The sequence below is a fragment of the Sparus aurata genome, chromosome 21 (genome assembly GCF_900880675.1).
Source record: "Sparus aurata chromosome 21, fSpaAur1.1, whole genome shotgun sequence".
Taxonomy (NCBI): domain Eukaryota; kingdom Metazoa; phylum Chordata; class Actinopteri; order Spariformes; family Sparidae; genus Sparus; species Sparus aurata.
Window position 1 is genome coordinate 18,985,055 of NC_044207.1, and position 21,122 is coordinate 19,006,176.

The 21,122-nt window shown below is 38.3% G+C and overlaps 3 protein-coding genes across 5 annotated transcripts; all 3 read right to left on the reverse strand.

Moving 5' to 3' along the window:
- Positions 1–836: 836 nt before the first annotated feature.
- On the reverse strand, positions 837–3,875 carry LOC115572259 (protein THEM6-like). The gene is made up of 3 exons (XM_030402162.1): positions 3,749–3,875; positions 2,706–3,210; positions 837–2,124 (listed from the first exon to the last, which is right to left on the reverse strand). The coding sequence occupies exons 2-3, from the start codon at positions 3,204–3,206 to the stop codon at positions 2,017–2,019; spliced, it is 609 nt and encodes a 202-aa protein (XP_030258022.1). The 5' UTR covers positions 3,207–3,210; positions 3,749–3,875; the 3' UTR covers positions 837–2,016.
- Positions 3,876–4,229: 354 nt separating this feature from the next.
- Positions 4,230–7,170, reverse strand: LOC115572485 (protein THEM6-like). The gene is made up of 3 exons (XM_030402616.1): positions 7,022–7,170; positions 5,246–5,753; positions 4,230–5,134 (listed from the first exon to the last, which is right to left on the reverse strand). The coding sequence occupies exons 2-3, from the start codon at positions 5,747–5,749 to the stop codon at positions 5,027–5,029; spliced, it is 612 nt and encodes a 203-aa protein (XP_030258476.1). The 5' UTR covers positions 5,750–5,753; positions 7,022–7,170; the 3' UTR covers positions 4,230–5,026.
- A 566-nt stretch (positions 7,171–7,736) lies between these two features.
- On the reverse strand, positions 7,737–20,446 carry LOC115572482 (uncharacterized). Of its 3 annotated transcripts, none has more exons than XM_030402611.1 (25): positions 20,289–20,446; positions 17,764–17,893; positions 17,321–17,488; positions 16,992–17,129; positions 16,562–16,713; positions 16,375–16,478; positions 16,085–16,274; positions 15,580–15,711; positions 15,161–15,301; positions 14,811–14,946; positions 14,229–14,379; positions 13,630–13,772; positions 12,937–13,048; positions 12,719–12,782; positions 12,418–12,621; positions 11,871–12,016; positions 11,613–11,731; positions 11,106–11,227; positions 10,893–10,990; positions 10,301–10,425; positions 9,867–9,991; positions 9,619–9,764; positions 9,080–9,182; positions 8,823–8,959; positions 7,737–8,583 (listed from the first exon to the last, which is right to left on the reverse strand). In XM_030402611.1, the coding sequence occupies exons 2-25, from the start codon at positions 17,891–17,893 to the stop codon at positions 8,469–8,471; spliced, it is 3,201 nt and encodes a 1,066-aa protein (XP_030258471.1). In that variant the 5' UTR covers positions 20,289–20,446; the 3' UTR covers positions 7,737–8,468. The 3 variants fall into 3 exon arrangements, with proteins under 3 accessions (XP_030258471.1, XP_030258472.1, XP_030258470.1); XM_030402612.1 differs by lacking the exon at positions 20,289–20,446 and adding an exon at positions 19,439–19,542 and having other exon boundaries at positions 14,811–14,940; XM_030402610.1 differs by lacking the exon at positions 20,289–20,446 and adding an exon at positions 19,439–19,542.
- Between the last annotated feature and the right edge of the window lie 676 nt (positions 20,447–21,122).

The following is a 21,122-nucleotide window of genomic DNA, read 5'->3' on the forward strand; positions in this document are numbered from 1 at the left end:
CAAAACTATTAAATGTTGTTTTCACTTTTACAGCTTTTTTTGTAATGAAAAACATGTTTAATTTGTCACCATTTAGATGTCATATAACAGATATACAATTTCATTTAGTGCTAAATCAGATGATAATTAGGAATAAAGAAGAGCTCAGAACACGTTCTTTTGATGTATAATTAGTTAAGATTTGTAAATGGTGCTTTTATTTTGAAGGATGTACTATCGATTACTGTCAATACAAGTATTTCTGATTCTGATATAAGCGTTGTTGCATTCAAACTCTTCCTTTTATAGAGGTTAAAACATATAATTAGCAATACATATACCCCTTAGGTTATTCTACAACAGACTCTGTCCTGTCAGATATTTTACCGGGTAATTAATATTGATGCATTAACATGTGGGAAGCCTTGTTTACTTTTAACTTACATTTTAGACTTTTGGGGTAGCTCTGACAATGTTCTTAATGCAAAATCTTAATCTGCATATTATGACAACTAAAGCTTTCAGACTGTGAGGTGCTGACATAGGTGTATAAAGAAGTGGAAAAAGGAAAGTAACAGTACCTAACTTTCTTACCGTACTAGAATACATGTACACATTCTGCCACTGCCAAACACCTTCTACTACGCCCTAAAAAGAAAGCGTTTTTCTCAAGGAACACCGCGGGACACTGAGCTCAAGTTTGAACATCTCTGAAAGACAAATTCTTAGAAACGTCTGGAGTTATTCGTATCGAGTAGACAGTAGTCTCCAGTAATGTCACTGAGCTGTAAATTATAGTGAGGTACATATAATAGTATTCAGTATAGGACAACAAACCAATCACTGATAACCCAAACATAGTTTCCAATGCATTTTTAATTCAAAATGCCTTCAAATAAATAAAGACAGTAAATAAAGTTTGGTACATAAATTAATTTCAACAAATCATATATCAGTGGAAAATAAAAGGACAGTGCATATTTTCAAACTTAATCTAAGTGGACAGGATTTGTTGTCAGTGCATTAACAAGATAAATAACAGGTCACATACATCTTCATAAACTGATTTTTGTTTCCTCTTCATACAGGACAATACATTACTTTGGTCACAAAATAAAGCTTTGATGCATTAAGGGGAAACTTCCAGATTTCAAAAGGCTGCCTCGATAAAAAAACAAACATTCTTGTTCATTGTGCGTTGCAGGTTCGGAGCGGTTTGCTTATTATGCCTGTTAATTCAGATCCAAACATTTTGTCTTGGTATTGCATGCAGTTCCAATCAAGAACCCGACCCTTTAAATGCATGAATTATAATTTGTTAAAAGGAACAAAACTGTACTGATAAAAATGATCCTTCAAAATCAAACATTCCCTTTCAGACTTTTACCAGGAATTCACTACTCATCTACTCCCTCGTGTTACACTTTGTGCAAAATGCTGATGGGAAGATTGAACAGCTGTCAGTACATTTTCATGATATCCACTCAAGTATTTCATCACATGTACATTTTTTTCATAAAAAGTTTGTAATTCTCTGTAAGTGTAAACTACAGCTAATCAGGAGAAACAGGCACAAAAGAGTTCTTTTGTTTGTTTCAAAACATGCATCGATGTCAGTGGAAGATTACTGTTTTTTTTCTACATGCGTATCTGAAGTTTTTGCTAAATGAGAATGAAGAAGTCTGAAGCAAGTCTATTCACAGTCAACTGCTGAAGAAGCTGCAAGGATAAAGCTACGTCATTGTATCGCAACAACTCTCATCACAATCCCGATGCATACAGTACAGTGTGTTTTTAAATATGGAATACCTTACAGTTCAAGTTTTCATACTCGGGTGTCTGAAGTTCAGTATTTCTGTTCACATCACACAAAAATACACAGCAGGTACGATCGACTGAAAAACAGATAAATGGAATCTTGTAAGTCAACTAAAAAACTCTACAATGTTTTAACTGTTTGTGTGCATGTATGTTTCTGTATATGTGCGTGCAATGCTAATGATATGTGCATCTGCACTCATGATGCATGGTGCGGCTTCACTTGTTCTTCTCTTCCAGTCCGCTCTCTGCTCTCAGGGCCTGGCTGCTGGCTGAGATGAAGCTAATCCAGTGTTTGAGGTCCTCAGGAAACTCGGGGCATTCAATCTGCACACAAACAAAAGAGTTAACAGAGTGCCAGTGTAGAACTAAAGCCATAATCTAGAGTGGAAACAAAAACAACAAACAATCTATGTTTCCAGCTTTTGGACTGTTGGTCATACATATCGTAGCATTTGAAGACATCGCTGTGGGTTTTATTAACTTGTGATGGACATTTTTAGAACAGTAGAGCTGAAATGATCAGTTGATTGATTAATCAGTGCTTTGATTGACATTTTACCATTTCCTGACATTTTCAAGGACAAACAACTAATCTCGTAATCGGGGAAAATAATGAACAGATTAATCAACAATGTTAATAATTGTTAGTTGCAGCCCCACAATCAATTGGTTGTTGTTTTATCATAGGGAAACAAAAACGCAAGTTGATGTTTTTGAGTGTTGCATGCTGAAAGTCAAAAGTTTGATATTTTTTTGGTCATTTTTGGTACAACCTTCTCTTCTATAGACCAGAAAACTATTAATTAACTGAGAATAAAATCGACAGGTTTATCAAAAATGAAAAGAAGTTGCAGCCCGACCACAGTCATACCAATAACTCTTCTCCATCTCCTGCTATTCCTCACCTTCCTTTTGCAGACAAACTCGATAATGGTCTCCGGGCTGCAGCGCACCACATTCTGCCTGCAGAGCATGACTGCGGAGACAAAACCATCTGCCTTGGACACAAAGCGCTGCTCCAAGTAAAACGCCTTCTCATCCCATCCCAATACTTTGGTCCGAATCTCAAAAGCCTCACGGAAGGCCAGGGAGCGCCGGTAGCGTATGGTGGAGGCCCCTACCACCATTTTGGCCCCAAGTTTACGTGAGGCCATGAACAGCCCGTTTCGCATGTAATGATGGAAACGGGCAAAGTCACACTCCCTTAGGTATCGGGAGTTGTTCATGTGGCCCATGTAGTCCAAATCATGGGGAAGGACCATGCCATCAATGCTTTGCTCAGCAAGAATGTCCCATATTCGTGGTTGGAACCACGCCTGGATGAACACCTGGGCCCCCCGTAGGAAGTACCATACATCCAGACTGCAAAAGAGCAGGAGGAGGGCACCCAGCACCAGCAGCAACATCCCTCTGGAACAAATATCAGACAAAGTATTAGTGACAAGAAACAAAACTGATATATGTTATGACATTATATGCTATAATTGATTTTTAAACAGCTGTATTTGTACCAGTCTACAGCAAAATCCTTTATATAAAAGGAGTTTGTGCTTTACAAATTCATGACCACACTCAATATTTAATCAAACGCTCCTTTGACCTCATCAATGTCAGAGCAGATGGGTAGAAAAACAAGAGATTAGTGCTTTTTCACTCGTTGGCATAACATTAAAGCTAAAAACACAGATGCAACATAATCACCCAATTCAACCTTGAGAGGACCAGGAAGCTACAAAAAAACCCCTGCTGCATTCAAATGAACGCGGCTCAACCTGCTGTGACAGCCAAATCTGTTAGCTTAGCTGCTAGCTACCGGTAGTTAGTGGCCTCTGCAGAATAAAGACTTTCTGAACGCGTAAAGTCACTATTTGTAAGTTTAGGCAATATCGAGATTTAAGTAATAACCATAAATACAGTATAATTGTATTTTTATAACTGTAAAACTCACTGTGTGTCTAGAAGAGAGTGCTACCATGGGATGCGATGTAACTTCAGGAAACCGGTAGGAATGAATTAACATGACTTCCGGGTGTGTGACGACACCTTTTTCTTCTTCTTCTTCTTTGAGGTTTAACAGCAGCGGGCCATTACTGCCACCCCCTGGAGCATGAAAGCAATCAGCTTTATCCCCTATTTTTATGTCCTCCCCCATCGTCACAATGATACACACATTATTCTAAATTGAATGTAAATGTATTCCTTTTATCTACTGATCGAGGTGCAGTGGTGATGTTCTTCCTTACAACTGTGCGCTTTAACTCTGATTTTGAAAGTGTAATCTAGGTATCAAGGTTCATTTATTGTCATTTTACAACACAGGGTTGCACACTGAAAGAAAATATATAGTTTCTAATTCACATATCCATATATATTATATAGGTATATTAAATGTATAATATTCAATATATATTATAAATACACACACAATAGCTTGTTTAGGTAGTTTAATCCCCTCTCATTACCCAGAATGCCCATATGAGCAGGAACCAATATCAATGTGGCCTCAGTGCCTTTTTGAATGTATTGGGAGGCAGTGATTTACTACAGACATAACCCTTGCTTGCATCAGCCCGTTCTAAGGCCGTCAGAATGGCACACAAATCAACTGTACACACAATTAAGAAATGTGAAGTTAGTTTGCATATCTCATCTCCAGGACTGTTTACAAGTCCTTCGCTCCATCTGTAAAAAACTGCACACACTTTGTACATTGACATCCTCTAAGACTGTAAAACTCTCTCAACCAACGACTTCTTCTTCACTCTCACACCTATGTTATATCAGCAATTTCCTGTTTTATACTATTACGTTTTCATAGTTTTACATTTTTTACAGTCAAAACCTCTAACTAAACTCTGTCTTGGAGCCATGTTAGAAGTGTGTGAAGTTTCTCCGTACAGCTGTTTGTCTATACACACAGTGAGGACATAAAAATGCATCAGCTGGACCTCAAAATGGATTTGTTTTATTGCTCTCATAATACATGAAGATACACCTTCCAATCATATTACTTTCATTTTAACGAATAGGTCATCCGTTTTTAGCCATGCCATACAATGGTGACATAGATAAGGAAAACGGTCTGAGTGAGGCTCATTTGCATAAAGTGTAGGCACAAGTGTGTTTAAGTCCAGTAGTTGAGAAGAGATGACAAATGTCTCTTTCCAGAGGCTGGTAAATTAGCCAGGTCACAAAAGCCAGTCTCAATAGCTGCCCATGCAATCCCTTATTTGTTCTTCTCATCTAGTCCGCTCTCTGCCCTCAGGGCCTGGCTGCTGGCGGAGATGAAGTTAACCCAGTGCTGAAGATCCTCTGGAAACTCAGGGCACTCCACCTGCAAGGAGCAAAGCAATAAACTCAATGTCAATAAATTATCAGAGGCCTTTTTTTTAAATTTCCTTTCTGTTGTAAAATCTGCATGTGTGTTTGAGCATCTGTGCCTTACCTTCCGCTTGCACAGGTGCTGCATGATCTTGTCAGGGCTGCTGCGTATGACAGTCTGCTTGCAGTACATGACGGCACACACCAACCGATCTTTTGTTGACACAAATCTCTGCTCCAGGAAAAAGGCTTTCTCATCCCAAGTGACGATCCGGCTCCGCAGCTCGTAGCCCTCGCCTATACACAGAGCCCTGCGGTATCGGATGGTGGTGGCCCCTACGACCATGGACCCTCCCAGGGCTCGCACTGCCTTGAACACACCGTTACGTACGTAGAGAGAGAAGCGGGCGAAGTCACACTCCCGAAGGTAACGAGCATTGTTCATGTGGCACATGTCGATGTCGTGGGGAGTGACCCGGCCTGTGATGGTCTGCTCTGCTGTGACATCCCAGATTGTTGGCTTGAACCAGGCCCGGATGATCACAACAACTGCCTGCAGGAAGTACCACACATCCAGAGTGCAGAAGAGAGCCAGCAAGGCTGCGAGCACCCACAGCACCCACCACATCTCTCTAGGGAACAGACATACGGTACATAAGCAGAGGAATGCAGTGGGGTAACATTGATGTGTAGACAGGATGTAACCAAAAAAGCAGAGCAGAAGTAGAGGTATAGTAGTTATGGTGGGAGAAAAACAAGAACTACAGGTGAAAATCCTACCTTTCATAAAAGAAGGTGACAAACTAACAATCTTTATATCATCTACGAATCATTCCTATTTACATTGCTTCATGCTTTAGTTTTAATTATCCCTAATGTGTTGCTTTGAAGGGCATCTCTGAGAGAAGATTTCCCCAGGAAGCTGCCATTTCTTTACATTTCAGTAGTGCGATGGATTACTTTTTCTAACCCTGTCTGAAATAACAGCATTTCTGCCTAATAAATCTGCATTTTCCTGATTGATTCAGCGATACACGCAAGCAAACAGGGGCCCCATATTTGCTTGAGACTCACTTGAATGAAGATAAGAATTATTAAAGCACAGTGATTGACGTTTATTGTGGTCAGTAATTATATAGCAAACAATGCTCACCCTTTTATATGCAGGCACATTTCTTTCTATGTGCATTTAATTTCAAACAAACAAAAAGGGAAAGTAGTGTTAAACCACCATTGCCCTCAGTGAGTTCAAGTGTTTTTTTTTTCCATTATTCTTGAGGCAATCCTTCCATCATTTTACAGTCCTATAAACGAGGCCTTTGCAATTGTTTCAAAACTTGTTTGACTGTTTTCACCTCGCAGGATGCATGTGAGCCGAGACTGATTTAACAGGTGTACATAGGTGAGAACAGGTTCTACAGGAAGGGCAGGCTACTTCTGCAAAAACTCAGTATGTCGCAAGTCATGAATAGTTGAGAGTAAATTTAAAAACGTCTTTAAAAAAAAAATTCAAAGTATACCCGACACAAATTGTCGTATGGTATGCTAACTCTGAGATTCATAAGGAATGATATGGAAATCAGTGCCAGGACTGCAGAAGTAACAATAATTCACGTAACGTTATAGTAGTGAGTTTCACAGTATGAGTGTAATGTAAAGGTCAGGTATGTCACTGACAAAAGTTGAAAATAATGCTGAAACATTTTGTCATTTGAAATTTAAGCTAACGATACCATTAACGCTGACATGTCAGAGTTAAGTTACCTGTTGAGGGAAGTTTGTATCCATGGTTTTCGGTCTACCCTTAATTTCATAGCAACGTCAACAAACTGATGAAGTAATGCTAATGCTCATCGCAGCTTTTGGTAAAACAACAACAACAAACAAACAGTACACTTACCTGCTTCTGTCTGATTCACCTGATCCAACTCAGACTCACCGTGCCGTCTTCTCTCAGTCAGTACATGCACTGAACGCACCGCGACTGAGAGGAAAGTTCAAATATGCGCTCAAAACATTTCCGTTAATAGCCTTCAAAATAAAACCCCAACTGACGGAGGTTCTTCACGGTAAATCTGAAATAAAACGTACAAGCATAAAGTAAATGGAGCTTTTTTAGTAGTGCATTTTGTTGTTGAAGCAATTACTCTTTAATGTCACATAATGGCCCGAAATGTATTGAATATGTATTTTTCGAATTCATGGAACTTTACTTTGAAGATAAGTGTTTCACATCCTCTCATTTGGTATCAATGGACGAATCCCTCTACAGCGCATGCGTGCTCCAGAGTCCTTATACCGCAATATGGACGTAACGTAAGCCAGCATGGGCGGCGATGATTGGTCCTACAGCGTGCACTGATTTAATTGGGAATAATTGATTATATGGTGAATTTTACATACACAAATGCAGAATAACAAACACTCAATCCTGTAGTAATTTAAAAACAGCAATAACCCCAGTAGATAGACACTGTTGACCTCAGTAACTGACAGTGATGAGTGTTGATGAAATTAACTCCAATGTATTTTGTCAGAAAGTCATTATTGTCAAACTTGTATTTTACTTATGTTTTAACCCTTGACCATATGAAATATAAGGCAGGACACAGCCGTTTTGCAATCACCTTTATTATTGTCATACAAAACAAGTCTATACAAACCTACCCAAACTGTATAAACTGTCACATGCAAATTAAAATTGTATATTGGATGCAACATTTTTGATTACTCTGCCATTTATCCTCAGAATCATGGTGCTGAAAAGATATTTGTCTTTCATACTCTTCAAAGATTCAAATAGTTGTTTCCTTCACTTAGATGAGGCTGGAACATACCAGCATACATTTAATCTAGCTATTTAATTGAACATCAATCGGCTTTAAGATATATGAGTCAAAGAAAAAAAAGGTTTTTCTATGCATTTGAATTAGAAGTAGGTAGAAGTGCTGCACCCATCACTCAGTCCCTTTTTTGCTAATCATTAGCAAGACAAAAAATACAGTACATTAAAATTCCTTCAACTCCAAGAAAGAAAAAACATACTTAAAATAAAATATTTAAGCGATTAAATATCGAACAGAAATTGGAACAGCAACATGGAAATCGATCAAAAAATTTCAAAGCAACGATTAACTCAAACACAAGTGTCTCAACAGAGAAATCCAACAACTGCCTGTCCCTGTTCATATCAAATAAAAGTGATGTCAGGACAAAGAGACCAACGAAAACTGCACTTGTTTATTCAGCTTAAAACAAAATTAGAGTAAAAGCTTCTGAAAACTAAAAGGAGCGATGTACCGGCAGGAAGAGGCTTTTTAAGCGCTTTCTCAGCGTTTTCCTTAGCTTCATCTAATTTGACGAGAACGCTGATCCATCACCATTTTCTTCATGTCATGGTCTGCTGTGATGTCACTCATGTCAAGCTCATTTCCTGGGCCGGCCAGTGGCTCATACTGGTGTCTGGAAGAGAGAGCACAGTCAACTGGGGAAATACATGACAATGCAGCGGAAGTTTCATTTTAATGGGATGTGATAAGGGTTCTGGACTTGTGTACCTGCCTGTGTCTTTAGTTTCACCATGAACTAAAAGTAGGAGAATAAATCTCTTCTGAGTTGTTTCTAAACATGTATCAGTCTTTTAGGTGGCCTCTACCGGTAACTGATTTGTTATTATTGTCAACAGCAGGAAATGTACTCACTGTTTCAAGTGTTCCTCAATGGCCTTGCGTTCATACACGGTGCCATATATTGTTTTCACAGGATCAATGAACATCTTCTTGGTGAGTGGACAGATCAGGTGTTGGGGTACAAACTGTGGCACAGCATCTACCAATGTCTTGAGAAAAAAACAATAATTTTGTTAATGTAAAGCTTGTAAAACAGCAAACATGCAATATAAAAAAAAAAAGTGATATCTACTAAAACTACTAATATGTATATATCAGAGACAAAGTACTTTCTCCAAGTCATCCAGTGAGTTTCCTGCTGTTTCCTCTGTATGTTTCTCAGCTTCTCGTTCATACGTCTCGCGGCTCGTCAGGAATTCCTCGGCTAAAATGCTTCCAAAGAAAGAAATAGGAAAGTAAAATACTTGATATATTATTTTTAAGTTTATGTAATGTCAACACCACTGACACGATCTCAAAAAAACCTTAGCAATATAATAGCAGTACTTTTTTTAAGAACTGCTATACTGAACTGTAAATTGATATCAATTTGGTAGCACGTTTCTCTATCAAAATAGCCTTGTTCTTCCAAGACAGTAAAAACAAAATCACTTATCTAAGAGTTCTTAATTTCCTCCTCACTTTATCTAATGCATTCAAGTTTTCAACATATACCTGCCATACAAAACTGAGTCAACAGAGCTGACTGAACTTTGGTCATAAGACGTGGTAAAAGAGTAGCTTTGGTGCCAACCTGTCCTACCACAAAGTGTCACCTATTAACTATTAACAGAATGCGTGTATGCGCGCGCATGTGTGTGTGTGCAACCTGTCCAGTGGATCTTCAGGCTCTGGGATGATGAGCAGTCCATACACAGCTTCGAGGATCTCCCTCATGGTGATGTGGGCATTGTAGTTACGGTCAAATATGTTGTGGCAGATGCGTCCCACACTATTGACATTGCAGTGGTACACCTGTCATCATGTTAAGATCAACACTGCTAATGTGTTAGTCTCTACAATAAATAAATACAAATAACGCCAATATTTCAGATATTTTGTATTTTGGCAGGATACTCGTGTGACAAAGCGGACGAGTGGAGGCTTTACTGGGTATTCATCACCAAACTGGCAGTACAGCTCAAACACTCCTTTTTCATACGGCGTGTCAGGAGGACCCTCCATGAGAATCTTCCAGAATGCTGAAAAGATTGAAAGTGCCAATACAATCATTAAAGCCATGCCAAAATGCAGTTTATATATTTTTTAAAATCGCACTTTTTCAAATCCAAGAAACAGAAAAGAAAAACATGAGACCAAAGAAAAAGGAGAAGGAAAAAAGAAAAACAAATTATGTTGAAAAAATTAAAACTGTTGAGATGCAAAATATGATGAAATTTAAAAAAAACAGGGCTATGTGGCTTCACGTGCCTGCATGTATAAAGGCATGCTGACATAAAAAAACATTACATACATGCATTAGACCAAAAATGCGAGAACATGTCACTTACAGAAGTCTTCCTCTGATGGAAACACCCTGAAGAAGGGATGCGGGTCACAATGAAGGCTCCTCAGCTCCTCCAGGATACGCTTGTCCTTCTCCAAAATCCCCCTCTTTTTTAACTGTTTCAGAGTACTATTTAAAAAAAACAAAATAAACATCATCAATGCTTCAAATGAAATGCAAACACTTTAAGTAAGTACAACCACAATATAATATCATTATATAATCCCTGGGCTAAGGGACCAACCACCTCTCTTCTGAACACATACACCTGGCCTGTTAAGGCATTTAAAAAAAAAAATCAATGCAAGACAAGGTGAAATGATCTCACATCACTCTTTCAATTTTAACTCAAATCTAACAAAGATGCTTTGTTTAATGTGTGAAGTTCAACATTTTTCAACTTGTTCTTTGGGCTACAAATTAATATCAGGTTATGGTTTTAAAAACAGGAATAATAGTATGTTGATCAATTTGTTTCACATTGCAGTATGACAGCAGGTAAAAAAACTGTTTTCAGCAGATGGATGTGGTCCTATTAAGCTTACCTGGCCAGGTTTATCGTCAGCCTCTATACAATAGCAGCATCTATCACTCACCACTCTGTCACTGTCACTTTGCCGTTTATCTGGCTTGGCAGTGACGTCTGTGGATATTCATCATACCCATGTGTATTGAAGATCCTGGTCAAAGCTTTCTAAAATAAATGACCGCAACAAATTAATTAGCACTTTGAGACAATGTGCAGAGTCTGCGTATCATGTTTCTATCACGTCCAACAGATTGGTGGACAATGATCTACACCCGCTAACCTCACTGATGGATGAAGGGTCAAGTTTTTCCTTGAGTGTCCTCTGCTCCAAAGACAGAACAGTCTCAATCTCAAAGAGCCTCAGACCATCTTTGGCTGTCTGTGGTTTGAAACAGCAGCCACCTGGAAGCAGTACAGATGTGAGGTGAAGGGATAGTCTGAATAACTGCATTAACATTTGCTGAAAAAAATATGATCCTCAATAACTATAACAAATGTAGGAAAAAACGAGTGACTATTCTTAAACTGCAGTGAACCTAAAGTATAATGAAAAGGCAATAATGCTGAAGGGAATTAACAGTCGGCAACATTAAAGACTTTACAAGGAAGAGCTGGACGAGATCTCTAAATTTCCATAAAGACTTAAAGTCAGTCAGACTGTGCAGAATGTTTTATGGCATATATTAATTTATTTTTACACCAATCCATGCATGATTTGAGGAACTATATTAAAGGGATTCAAATGAAGAAGCAACTGCAAAGATTCAAAGAAGCAAAGATTCGAAACCTGTTGCATTGCTGATCCCATGCAGCATGTTGTTTTCCACATCTCCTAGAAGAACTGAATCCACAACGATGTCAGCTTTTATCAGTTTGGCTGTGACGGCAACTGGCTCTACGGATGACCTATGGAGAGATTAAAGATTGGAATGACGTCACTGTTGCTCACAGTAAGATGTTCAATATGCAGTATGTACAGGTCAAGTCAAGTATACTGTGTCGTCAAGGTACCACCATCTAGATTCCTAGAACAGAGGAATCTCACCCGGAATCATTTCCATCAGTGAGACAAACAATCCGGAGTCGACAGTCCGGGAACCTCGTCTTGACCTTTTGCAACTCGACTCCCCCACGTCGAAGAGCGTCGTACAGGAGAGTACATCCACTCGCCTCGATGTTACGTATGTGTTCCTACAATTTAAAAACGTGTTAATTTTCATGAAGGTATACAATAATAATAATAATAATAATAATAATGATACATTTTATTTAAGAAGTGCCTTTCAAGTCACTCAAGGACACTTTACAGTGGGACATCAGAATAAAACAATGGATCATTTTTTTAAAAAAAAACATTCAATAGAACAACATTCAGACATCCAGATACAGAGAAAAAAAAAACTGCTTTATGACTGCTTTACACCAAGATGCACATTATGATAGATGATAGATGATGGATGGATGGATAGATAACTTTATTAATCCCTGAAGGGAAATTAGGTTATTATAGCCACGGGTACATTCAAAATCAAAAATTCAAAAACTAAAATAAAAAGACAGATGAGTCAGATCTAAGACACGTCTGAATTTACCTTGAATTTTTCCAGATTTTCAGTAAACGTGTGGAGAATTTTCACCGTGGAGTCGAACTTCACAAGGCCAATGATATGATAAAAATCATAAGCCATGCTCCTTGTTGCAAAGTTGTCGAAAAGCTCTTTCACCACATTGATTTTCTTCATCTCTGCACTTCCATAGCATTCTTCTTCCATGGAGGAGCTCGTATCTATCAGCACCTGGTGAAAAGTCCCAAGAAATACAACAATAATAAATCAAACATGTCACATTTCCTTTTTTCAGTCCAACGAACAAGACAAAGAGACAAAGTGTTACCAGAATTGCTTCTTCAGGACTCCTGGTTGTGACAAATGTTCGGTCATCCCTGTGGTCACCAGTCCTGTGTTAAATGACAAAAAACAGCAACATACAAGAAAAATCTGCATACTGTATATAAAAGAAAATACATCAGCTGCGACATTGTGGCACTAGCCATTAGAGCTCTTTATTGCTGGTAAACATATGGTTGATGTAAAATACTGTAAAGTCCTGACCTGGCCGCCAACAGATTCACATCCACAGTTTTTACTTTGCCATCAAGACAATCATGCACGTTGATCATATCGGGGGATCCTTTGTCTTTATACAAAAACACACCAAGGTTGTCTGGTGAAAAGAAAAAAACCCCCAAAACATTAAATAACAAAGAAACATGATGCTAAATATCAGAAGCAATATGGAAACCAATGGGTAGTTCTCTTCCATCAGGTTTGATCTCTTTGGAAGGTTTCAGTTCACAGTACTGCTAGGCACGTGTTTCCCATTTGATCCCAGTGGCGGAAGAAATATTTACATCCTTTACTTGGGTGAGGTAGTATAGTATTTTTCCCAAAGTAAAAATATGGTTACAATTGGTAAGAGGTAGCAGAACCACTACTGGTGTCCCTCAAACTACTGGTGCTCATTGAAGGGAATACTTCCGAGAGCAAGACTTATGACATGAATGATCCATGTCTATGCTCCACTCTGAATAAGGCCTTGGTGTATTTGTATTGTTTGAAGTCTGATGAAATAAGGCCTTTTACATTATTTTGGTCATAACTCATCCATTCCAACACTGACATTTTCACATTTTCAAAACCATTGATTCCCCTCAGGGAGCCGTGTTTCCATAAAGAAGTCCGATCCAACTCAATTCAGTTCATAACACAGTCAGAAATAATCAGGATTGTGATTTAATGCCGTACCTTTACTCAGCAACACAAGGCTGGCCCTGTGGTCTCCTAGCTCCTTCAAACGCAGAGGTGGGGTCACATTGAGGTATTGATTGGGGGTAGATTTTAATTCTTCCACCATACTTCCAAAAGTCTTCTCCATATTCATCTGAAAGCTGTCATTTAAATTGTACAAGTTAGTGAAACCTGCAGTAGAGCTGCATTTTTCAATTGCATAATCAAATTTAAATATTCTTTGAGAGCACCATTACTCTTCAGCTCTGCATAATAGTCATGAATAACTATCATGTTTACCCTCCACAATGGCTTTTTGCCTTCATCCCGACAAACATGACATTTTTAGCCCTCCTACTAGATGACTCATGAAGTTCTATAGATTAGAAGAGATTCAAAGGATGTCATGAATGCTGCAGTCTGCTAGTGAAGATTTTAACTTTTTGTTAATATTTATGTATATTAGTCTTTTTTGTAGACACAATTATGCCAAAATATATATCCACTGAGGATCACCTGCAAGAACACTATAACAACTAAATAATCCTATTTAAATATATTTAGAAAAAAAAGCATCTCTTTGAATTTCAAAAAAGTTAAACTCTATTCATACATACTTCTGACCAGTTGTCTTGTCATGGTGAATCCAAAGAGGGTACGTTCTAATGGATGGTGGCAGACTGAGCAGGATTTTTTCAATGTCGATGGCTCTCTGTAATGAAGTTTCACGCAAGACCTCCTCACTGCAGTTTGGAATTTTCTCTCCATCTAAACAAAAGCATAGATAATTAAGTGAAGCTGATAACATCTGATAGTTCACTTAAACTTAATACATGTTATAAGTACTCTTCCTGAATCTCCATACAGTTGGGATAAACATGACACAAGCGACCATAATCACAGAGTTAGATGCAGACAATAAGTGATTCCATACAACAGGACGTCACCAGAAAGGTGTTTTTGAGGCTTGATGTTCGGCACAAACTGCAGTGAGTGTCAGTAGCTCTTAATCCAAGTATCTCACTGCAACTGCCTCCATACCTTGCTGCACAGAGCCGTTATCAGTTCAACAATAGCAGCTTCACAATAAAAGTGAAAAGGCTGAGCAGTTGAATAAACCGCGGAACACCTACCTTCATTTTCTTCTGCAATGTGTTTCCTCATACGTGATGTGTTATGTAACAATGTCTGAGTTTTACCTTTGATTTTCAGGAGAACATGCGCTCGTTCAAGGGGACCGGGTACACCGGGTACTCTGACTGGTTCGCAGAAACGGCTGCCATCTTCCGACGTGAGAGTGATTGGCGCGTAGCTCTCAAGATCCGATTCCTGTTTCTGTCAAAAATAGTCAATGCAGAATTTGCCTTCATGCATTAATGAATATTCTAATCATGTATCACCTATAGGCTCAAATTAATGGCCACCTCTACCAAGGTGTCATAGATATCATATACAATAAAAAATACAAGTAAATACTTGAGAGACTTCAGTCTAAAATCACTGCCGTTACCCTCAACAAGCTCATATCAAAACCTTACTATCATCGTACCTCTGCCTCTGATACAAGATGTGCCCAGCAGTACTGTGAATTCTCAAAGATGTCCAGGTCCTCAATGACTTTCTCCCCTTGTCTTCCAGGTTGAGGCAAAAGCTCTCTGAAGAGCACGTAAAGGCCTTCAATAACTGAAATCTGCCAAAAAAAAAACAAAAACAAAAAAACGAAACAAGGAGACCTGAAGATACGGGTACTGGTGAAAGTACACTTTCTGTGTAAAGGTTCAGTTCACCCAAAATTGAGGAAAACTTCCTTTTGAAACGCTGCACAGGGTGAACATGTTGTGTGCAGAGATATCTACTGCTTTGACCATTAATGCAAATCCTCAAAATAAAATCCAGCACACTAGAACATTTAAAAAAGTGCAATAGGAGAGGATGTTAAAGTCAGAATTATACCAGTTCATAGTTTACCTTCTGATTCCTGGTTAGTGTTTCATTCCTGCTGAATAACTGATACAAACTTTGGGCGAGAGGGTGACATCCAGTCAGTTTCCGTATGTAAGAAATCAGTTTCTTCATTTTCTCTCCCTTATAACAACATCGCTAGAAGGAGAGAGAAAAACAAAAAAAAAAGGATTTCAAAACAGGGTGAATCACACATGAGAAGTTGGGGTAAAATGAATTTACAATGCAGAAACTTTTACCTTTTTAACTAGATTTGCCATCTTTTCAGATCAGTTAACTGTTACGTTTAATCTGGAAACAAGTCTATGAGCTATAAATTATATGATATATGCTAAATGCTAAAGTCAGCATGCTAACAGAAAACTATGATCCCGACATGCTCATAATGACAATGCTAATATGCTGTCGCTAAACAGAATTAATCGGTTCCATGATCATCCTTAGTTTAGCATGTTGGCATGCATGTGCAAGTACAGTACAGACTGATAATGTATTAAAACATAAAACTTACAAGGGCGTAAAGTGAAGACAAGAACACACTGATTCCTTTCTGGGATTGTTGGACTGAAGGCACGACATCATTGATGAAGAATGTCTCCTCATACGAAGTCTCAGCAGAAAACGTGGACAAAGAGAAGAAAACTGTCGACCCTTCAGAGATTCCACAACCTTGCAGTATGTCTCCTCCACAATGTCGACCCCTGCAAATATGAAATGAAGTAGACAGCACAGCAGTACTATGACAGAGATGATCACAATAAGCATAATATCAATGCTTGGTGTCATTAATTCTAAAATTACTTGTAATAAAGGACATGTGCCGGGATTCCACTCTCATTTGCCAGCTTGAGTCTCAGACTGGTTATGGTGTCACATGCCAAGTTCACTGTCACCTCAAAGTCTCCCTGTACGAAGAAAATAAAAACCATTTAAAAAACTGTTTTGTCTGGAATACCCGTATCTTCACTCTGTGATCAGCACCAAACACCTTGAGCATGACATGGCATCGAACCACACTGTCTCCATAGGTTTCACCAGTCTCTCGTTTTGGTATCTGTGGAGCCTGTTTCAGGTTTTCCTTCGGTGTAAAGATGGCGTAAATTACGTCTCCAGTCCGGATATGTCTGTCTTTCAAAGACCCTGCATGAGGAGTCAAAAACGTAGGTTGAAAATCTATTTACACATCAGAGCAATATCATTATTTGTTTGGAGATGTTGTCTGGCCACCTGATGACTGTAAATCAAATATTCACTCTACGTTAAACTCTGTTAAGGGTAAGGGCTAATGTCAAGGCTAACCCCAACTGTCAGTGTTGTACCCACATCTGCAGCAAAATCAAATAAATAAATGAAATCTTTGCATTTCAGAATGTAAGATTTAGTAAATTTCTCTTTAAAATGTCTTCAGGTCTGCTCACATGTGTTGAAGAAGGGATCATCTGTCAAGGGCATCCCATCGATTGTGTAGAGGCAGACTCCTTTAGAATTGCCAACAGTTTCAAGATGACCGATCCTCAACATGAGGTCCTCAACTGTGTTTTGTGCTGGGTCCATATCTGTATGTTCAAAATAACAACTGTTAAGCTGGTTCAGTTTCCTGTGGAATGTCTGATTACCATATTGCATTCATCACATTTTATTTATCATATAACACCTACTACAGCCTACTGTATAATCAGGAAGTCTGTGGCTGGCCTGAGTTTATCTAATGATCAGACATTGATTATAAAATATGTGTTCCTCTTACCTGTAATATGTTTTGGTTGAGGACATTTCGGGTATGTGTACTGCAGACAGAACGGCTCCAATGACTTTTGCACAGGTGTCACCGTTTGAACTTTGCGCCCTGGAGCTCTGAGTCTTTGAATGAAGTTCTTCATAGCTGAAAAACGATTCTTCTCGACATGACTGAAACCTGTCAGTATATGGGCGCGCTATTAGCATTTGACTAATCAAGCTCATACAAATTCATATTTACAATACAGAGGTCATTTAACTTTTGAGTTGAACCAACATGTATGATAATGTCAAGAAACTGAAACAAACTTAAACAAACCACTTTACAAAGGGTATATTAAAGTACCATTTAATTGGATTGTATTGCCATGTACAACGTTTCTATATTTCTGGGCGCCCAGTACTATAAGTGTTGTATAGAATAGCAACATTTACGGTTGAGGTTCATCTCACCAATGTTATGTAGGTCTTCATCTGTGACACCATCCAAGAAATCTCGCTCATCCTTGACGCCCAACTGGAAAAACTGGTTGTAGTAAGATTCCAGTCTGAACCGCTCAAGTATGTTGAATATTGCCCCCATCTAAACGAAGACATAAAGATACGTTATTCATCCGAAATTGGCAAGACAAAAAATATGACCACTACTATACTAGTTACAATGTCTATTTAAATTTCAAGCTGCATAAATATGTTCACCCTAGCTGGTGACATTACTTAGGACCGCCTTGCAGCAGACAAAATGACAGGTAATAAGAAGACTATAGCTAGTCTACATCAGAGGTCTTCAACAGGGGGTCCGCAACCCCTAGGGGGTCCGCGGAGGTACTGCAGGGGGGTCATGAATTTTTCAGTTGACATTTTTAAAATATTTTTTAAAATATTTTTTACCCCACAAATTTAAATGTCTTTAAATACACATAAACATGAACACGTGCAAAAATCGAAGCTGCACCTGCAGCTGATGTAGCAGCTGATGTGGCAGCTGATAAGGGTAGGATCTGATACAGATAATTATCAGAGGTTTGGAATTGCACTGAATTAATAAAAACAAAACATGAATCCATTATTTTAACAGCTCAGTACTGTCTGTAAGATAACAGGTATGTTTATGTTTGGCAGTGGCTCAATTTCATTTCCACATTTATGTTTAAAATAGTAATGTCAATATGAGTAGCATGTATGCATGCTTATCATGCAAATGACACACAATGCTGATACTGGCATTGGTTATGGATGGCGGCGGCTTGCAAACATGAATATATGAACCTGTGTATTATTTGAACAGCTTAGTACTGAATGCACAATAACAAGGTACGTTTATACAGTTTAATATAAAACATAATTTTATACTGTATATATAGTAGGGGGTCCCGGCTCCATCTCTCCATCAGTTTGGGGGTTCTTGGCCTGAAAAACGTTGAAGACCTCTGGTCTACATAATTATTTTGGTATGAAAACCAGCATCTTACATTTAGCCAAGTACTCTGAGTCATATAAATACATCCCTTACATTTAAACTGAACAGGCACAACTTCCCCATATCAATATGGCGACTGCACTGACGCACATACTCTCCAACGGATAGCAGTGGCTAATGTAGTATCCATTTGTATATCTCTGGCTAACCCTTGGATTTAAATCACTGATTCTTGAGAGTAGGGACAAAACATGTTTTAAAAAACTGTTTTATTTAAAAATGCACACTATATTAATTAGAATGATATTTTTCTGCAGAGAAAGGTCTTAGCTATTTAACCAATGTTAAGGAACAGGTTCTCAATAAAAACACATTTTTGACAAATAAACATGTTTCCCTTCAGAACTGGATTTCTGTCAACTCCGTCAATTACAGGTCAACGCCGTCAAACATAGAACCTGACGGACCTGACGTCTGACGGAGTTGAGTAAGGGCATGTATTTTCCCCCCAAAACATTCATTGTACACTGCAGCTAGCTAGTTTTTCCTCAGTTGCTAGCTGTCCCAATAACCTCACTAAAATGCCTAAATTCAAACCACTATGTTTTTTAAAAAAAGTATCATAGCAGAAAGTTGGTATTGACATGGTCCAGCTGTGACCATAGGATTATTGACATTGTCTAAAATATCAAAAAATGTAAAACGTACCAGAGCATGTGTGGTAGTGTTGCATTCACCACAGGCAGGGACATGAAAAGGGGTCCTCAGGGATATAGCTGATCATGCCATTTCCTGATTTAATGAGGCTTATGAAAAAAACTGACGGAGTTGACAGAAACTGAGGACACAACTTTTTTTTATGGAAAATATTGTTCGACGTTCACTTCATGCATTGTTGTTTTTATATTTATACCTATTCTTTTTTATTTGATATATATGTTTTCACAATTGTAAAGCTTTTTTTTTTTTTTTTAAGTTTTTTGGGATGGTCAATATTGTGACCTCCTGCTGAGGACAAGTGCAATAACATGGATGTTCTAACCACAGACCATACATTTAAACACATTTTCCCCAAACAGATAAAAAAGTATATTGCAAAAATCATATAGGTATATAAACAATTCCCTTAGATTGAACTTTGTAAGTTTGTCAATCATAATGAATTTCTTCATTTTTGACATAAAAAAGACTTTTCTGTGTAGGACATGTTTTCTCCCGACTCTCAAGAATCTGTGAAATACATTAATGGACTAGAAACCTCCATAAAGACATGCTAACACTAAGCAGCTGTACTTTACACAATGAATGGTCGTTGTCTTATCTTCGCATGAAGCTTAAGAATTTCCATTTCAACATATATACACACACATCTGTCTCATATATCGTGTATATATATCCCTGTAGCTCCAAGAGACACAGCAACAACATGTAGACGCGACTTGTGTTTGTAGGTGATGAGCAACACCTGAAGAACCTCACCTGGAGACAATACACAGATGATGTCATAAATATAATGTACGATAAAAGTAGGAGAATAAACAGAAAGGAGCAGTCATACCTTCGGTCAGAAGTCTTGTGACACTGTTCAGTATCACTTTCTAGTACCAGAGGGGAGAGGCTTGTCGAAAACGAAACCTAAATGCTCTAATCAAACACAGAACCAGTTTCAGATGTTCCTTTGGCCATCTGTTGGTGGAGGCCCACATTGTGCTGGGTTGTCTTGTACGGTGGCCCTGAAGGGCAAACGACAGCGACAAAAAGAAAAACACAACCACAAAGAATAGTAAATGTTTTCACCTCACTATTAACTGGGTTATGCCAGACTCACTCCATGTCTACACGTCTTATGTTGTTCTTTTTCAGGACACTGCCATAATTTGGCTTGTTTCCATTTACGAAACAACTGTAATTCATAATTATTTCGATTTTCTTTGGCCTGCTTACCTTCCTGTCCTTAAACACCACAATGGAGAGAGAGCACAGCCAGTCTTTATCAATTGTAGTGAAAATTATAATGTGTGTCAGTTTGCCATAATTCTTTAGTAACTTCTTGTACGCTTTATGTATTCAAATCTAATGCTTAAACGTAGTCAATTATATAATGTAAAACAGCCCACATTCTGCTCCTTCCAGTATTAAGTTTGTTGGTACCTCTCAGGTGAGGACAAATAAATCCTGGGAACTCAGACTTTAGACAGGTGATCAAGGACCCATACAGAAAAATAAAGTTTGAATATAAAGGCTAAATAAATATAAACCTTAATATAAAACATACATGTTACTTTTACACTCTGTAGGTATACAAGCTGTTTCTGTTTTCTGCACCTGTTAATCTAGTAGGACAAAAACCTTAACTACTTCATTTAGTACAAACAGTCTGGTCACTATAAAA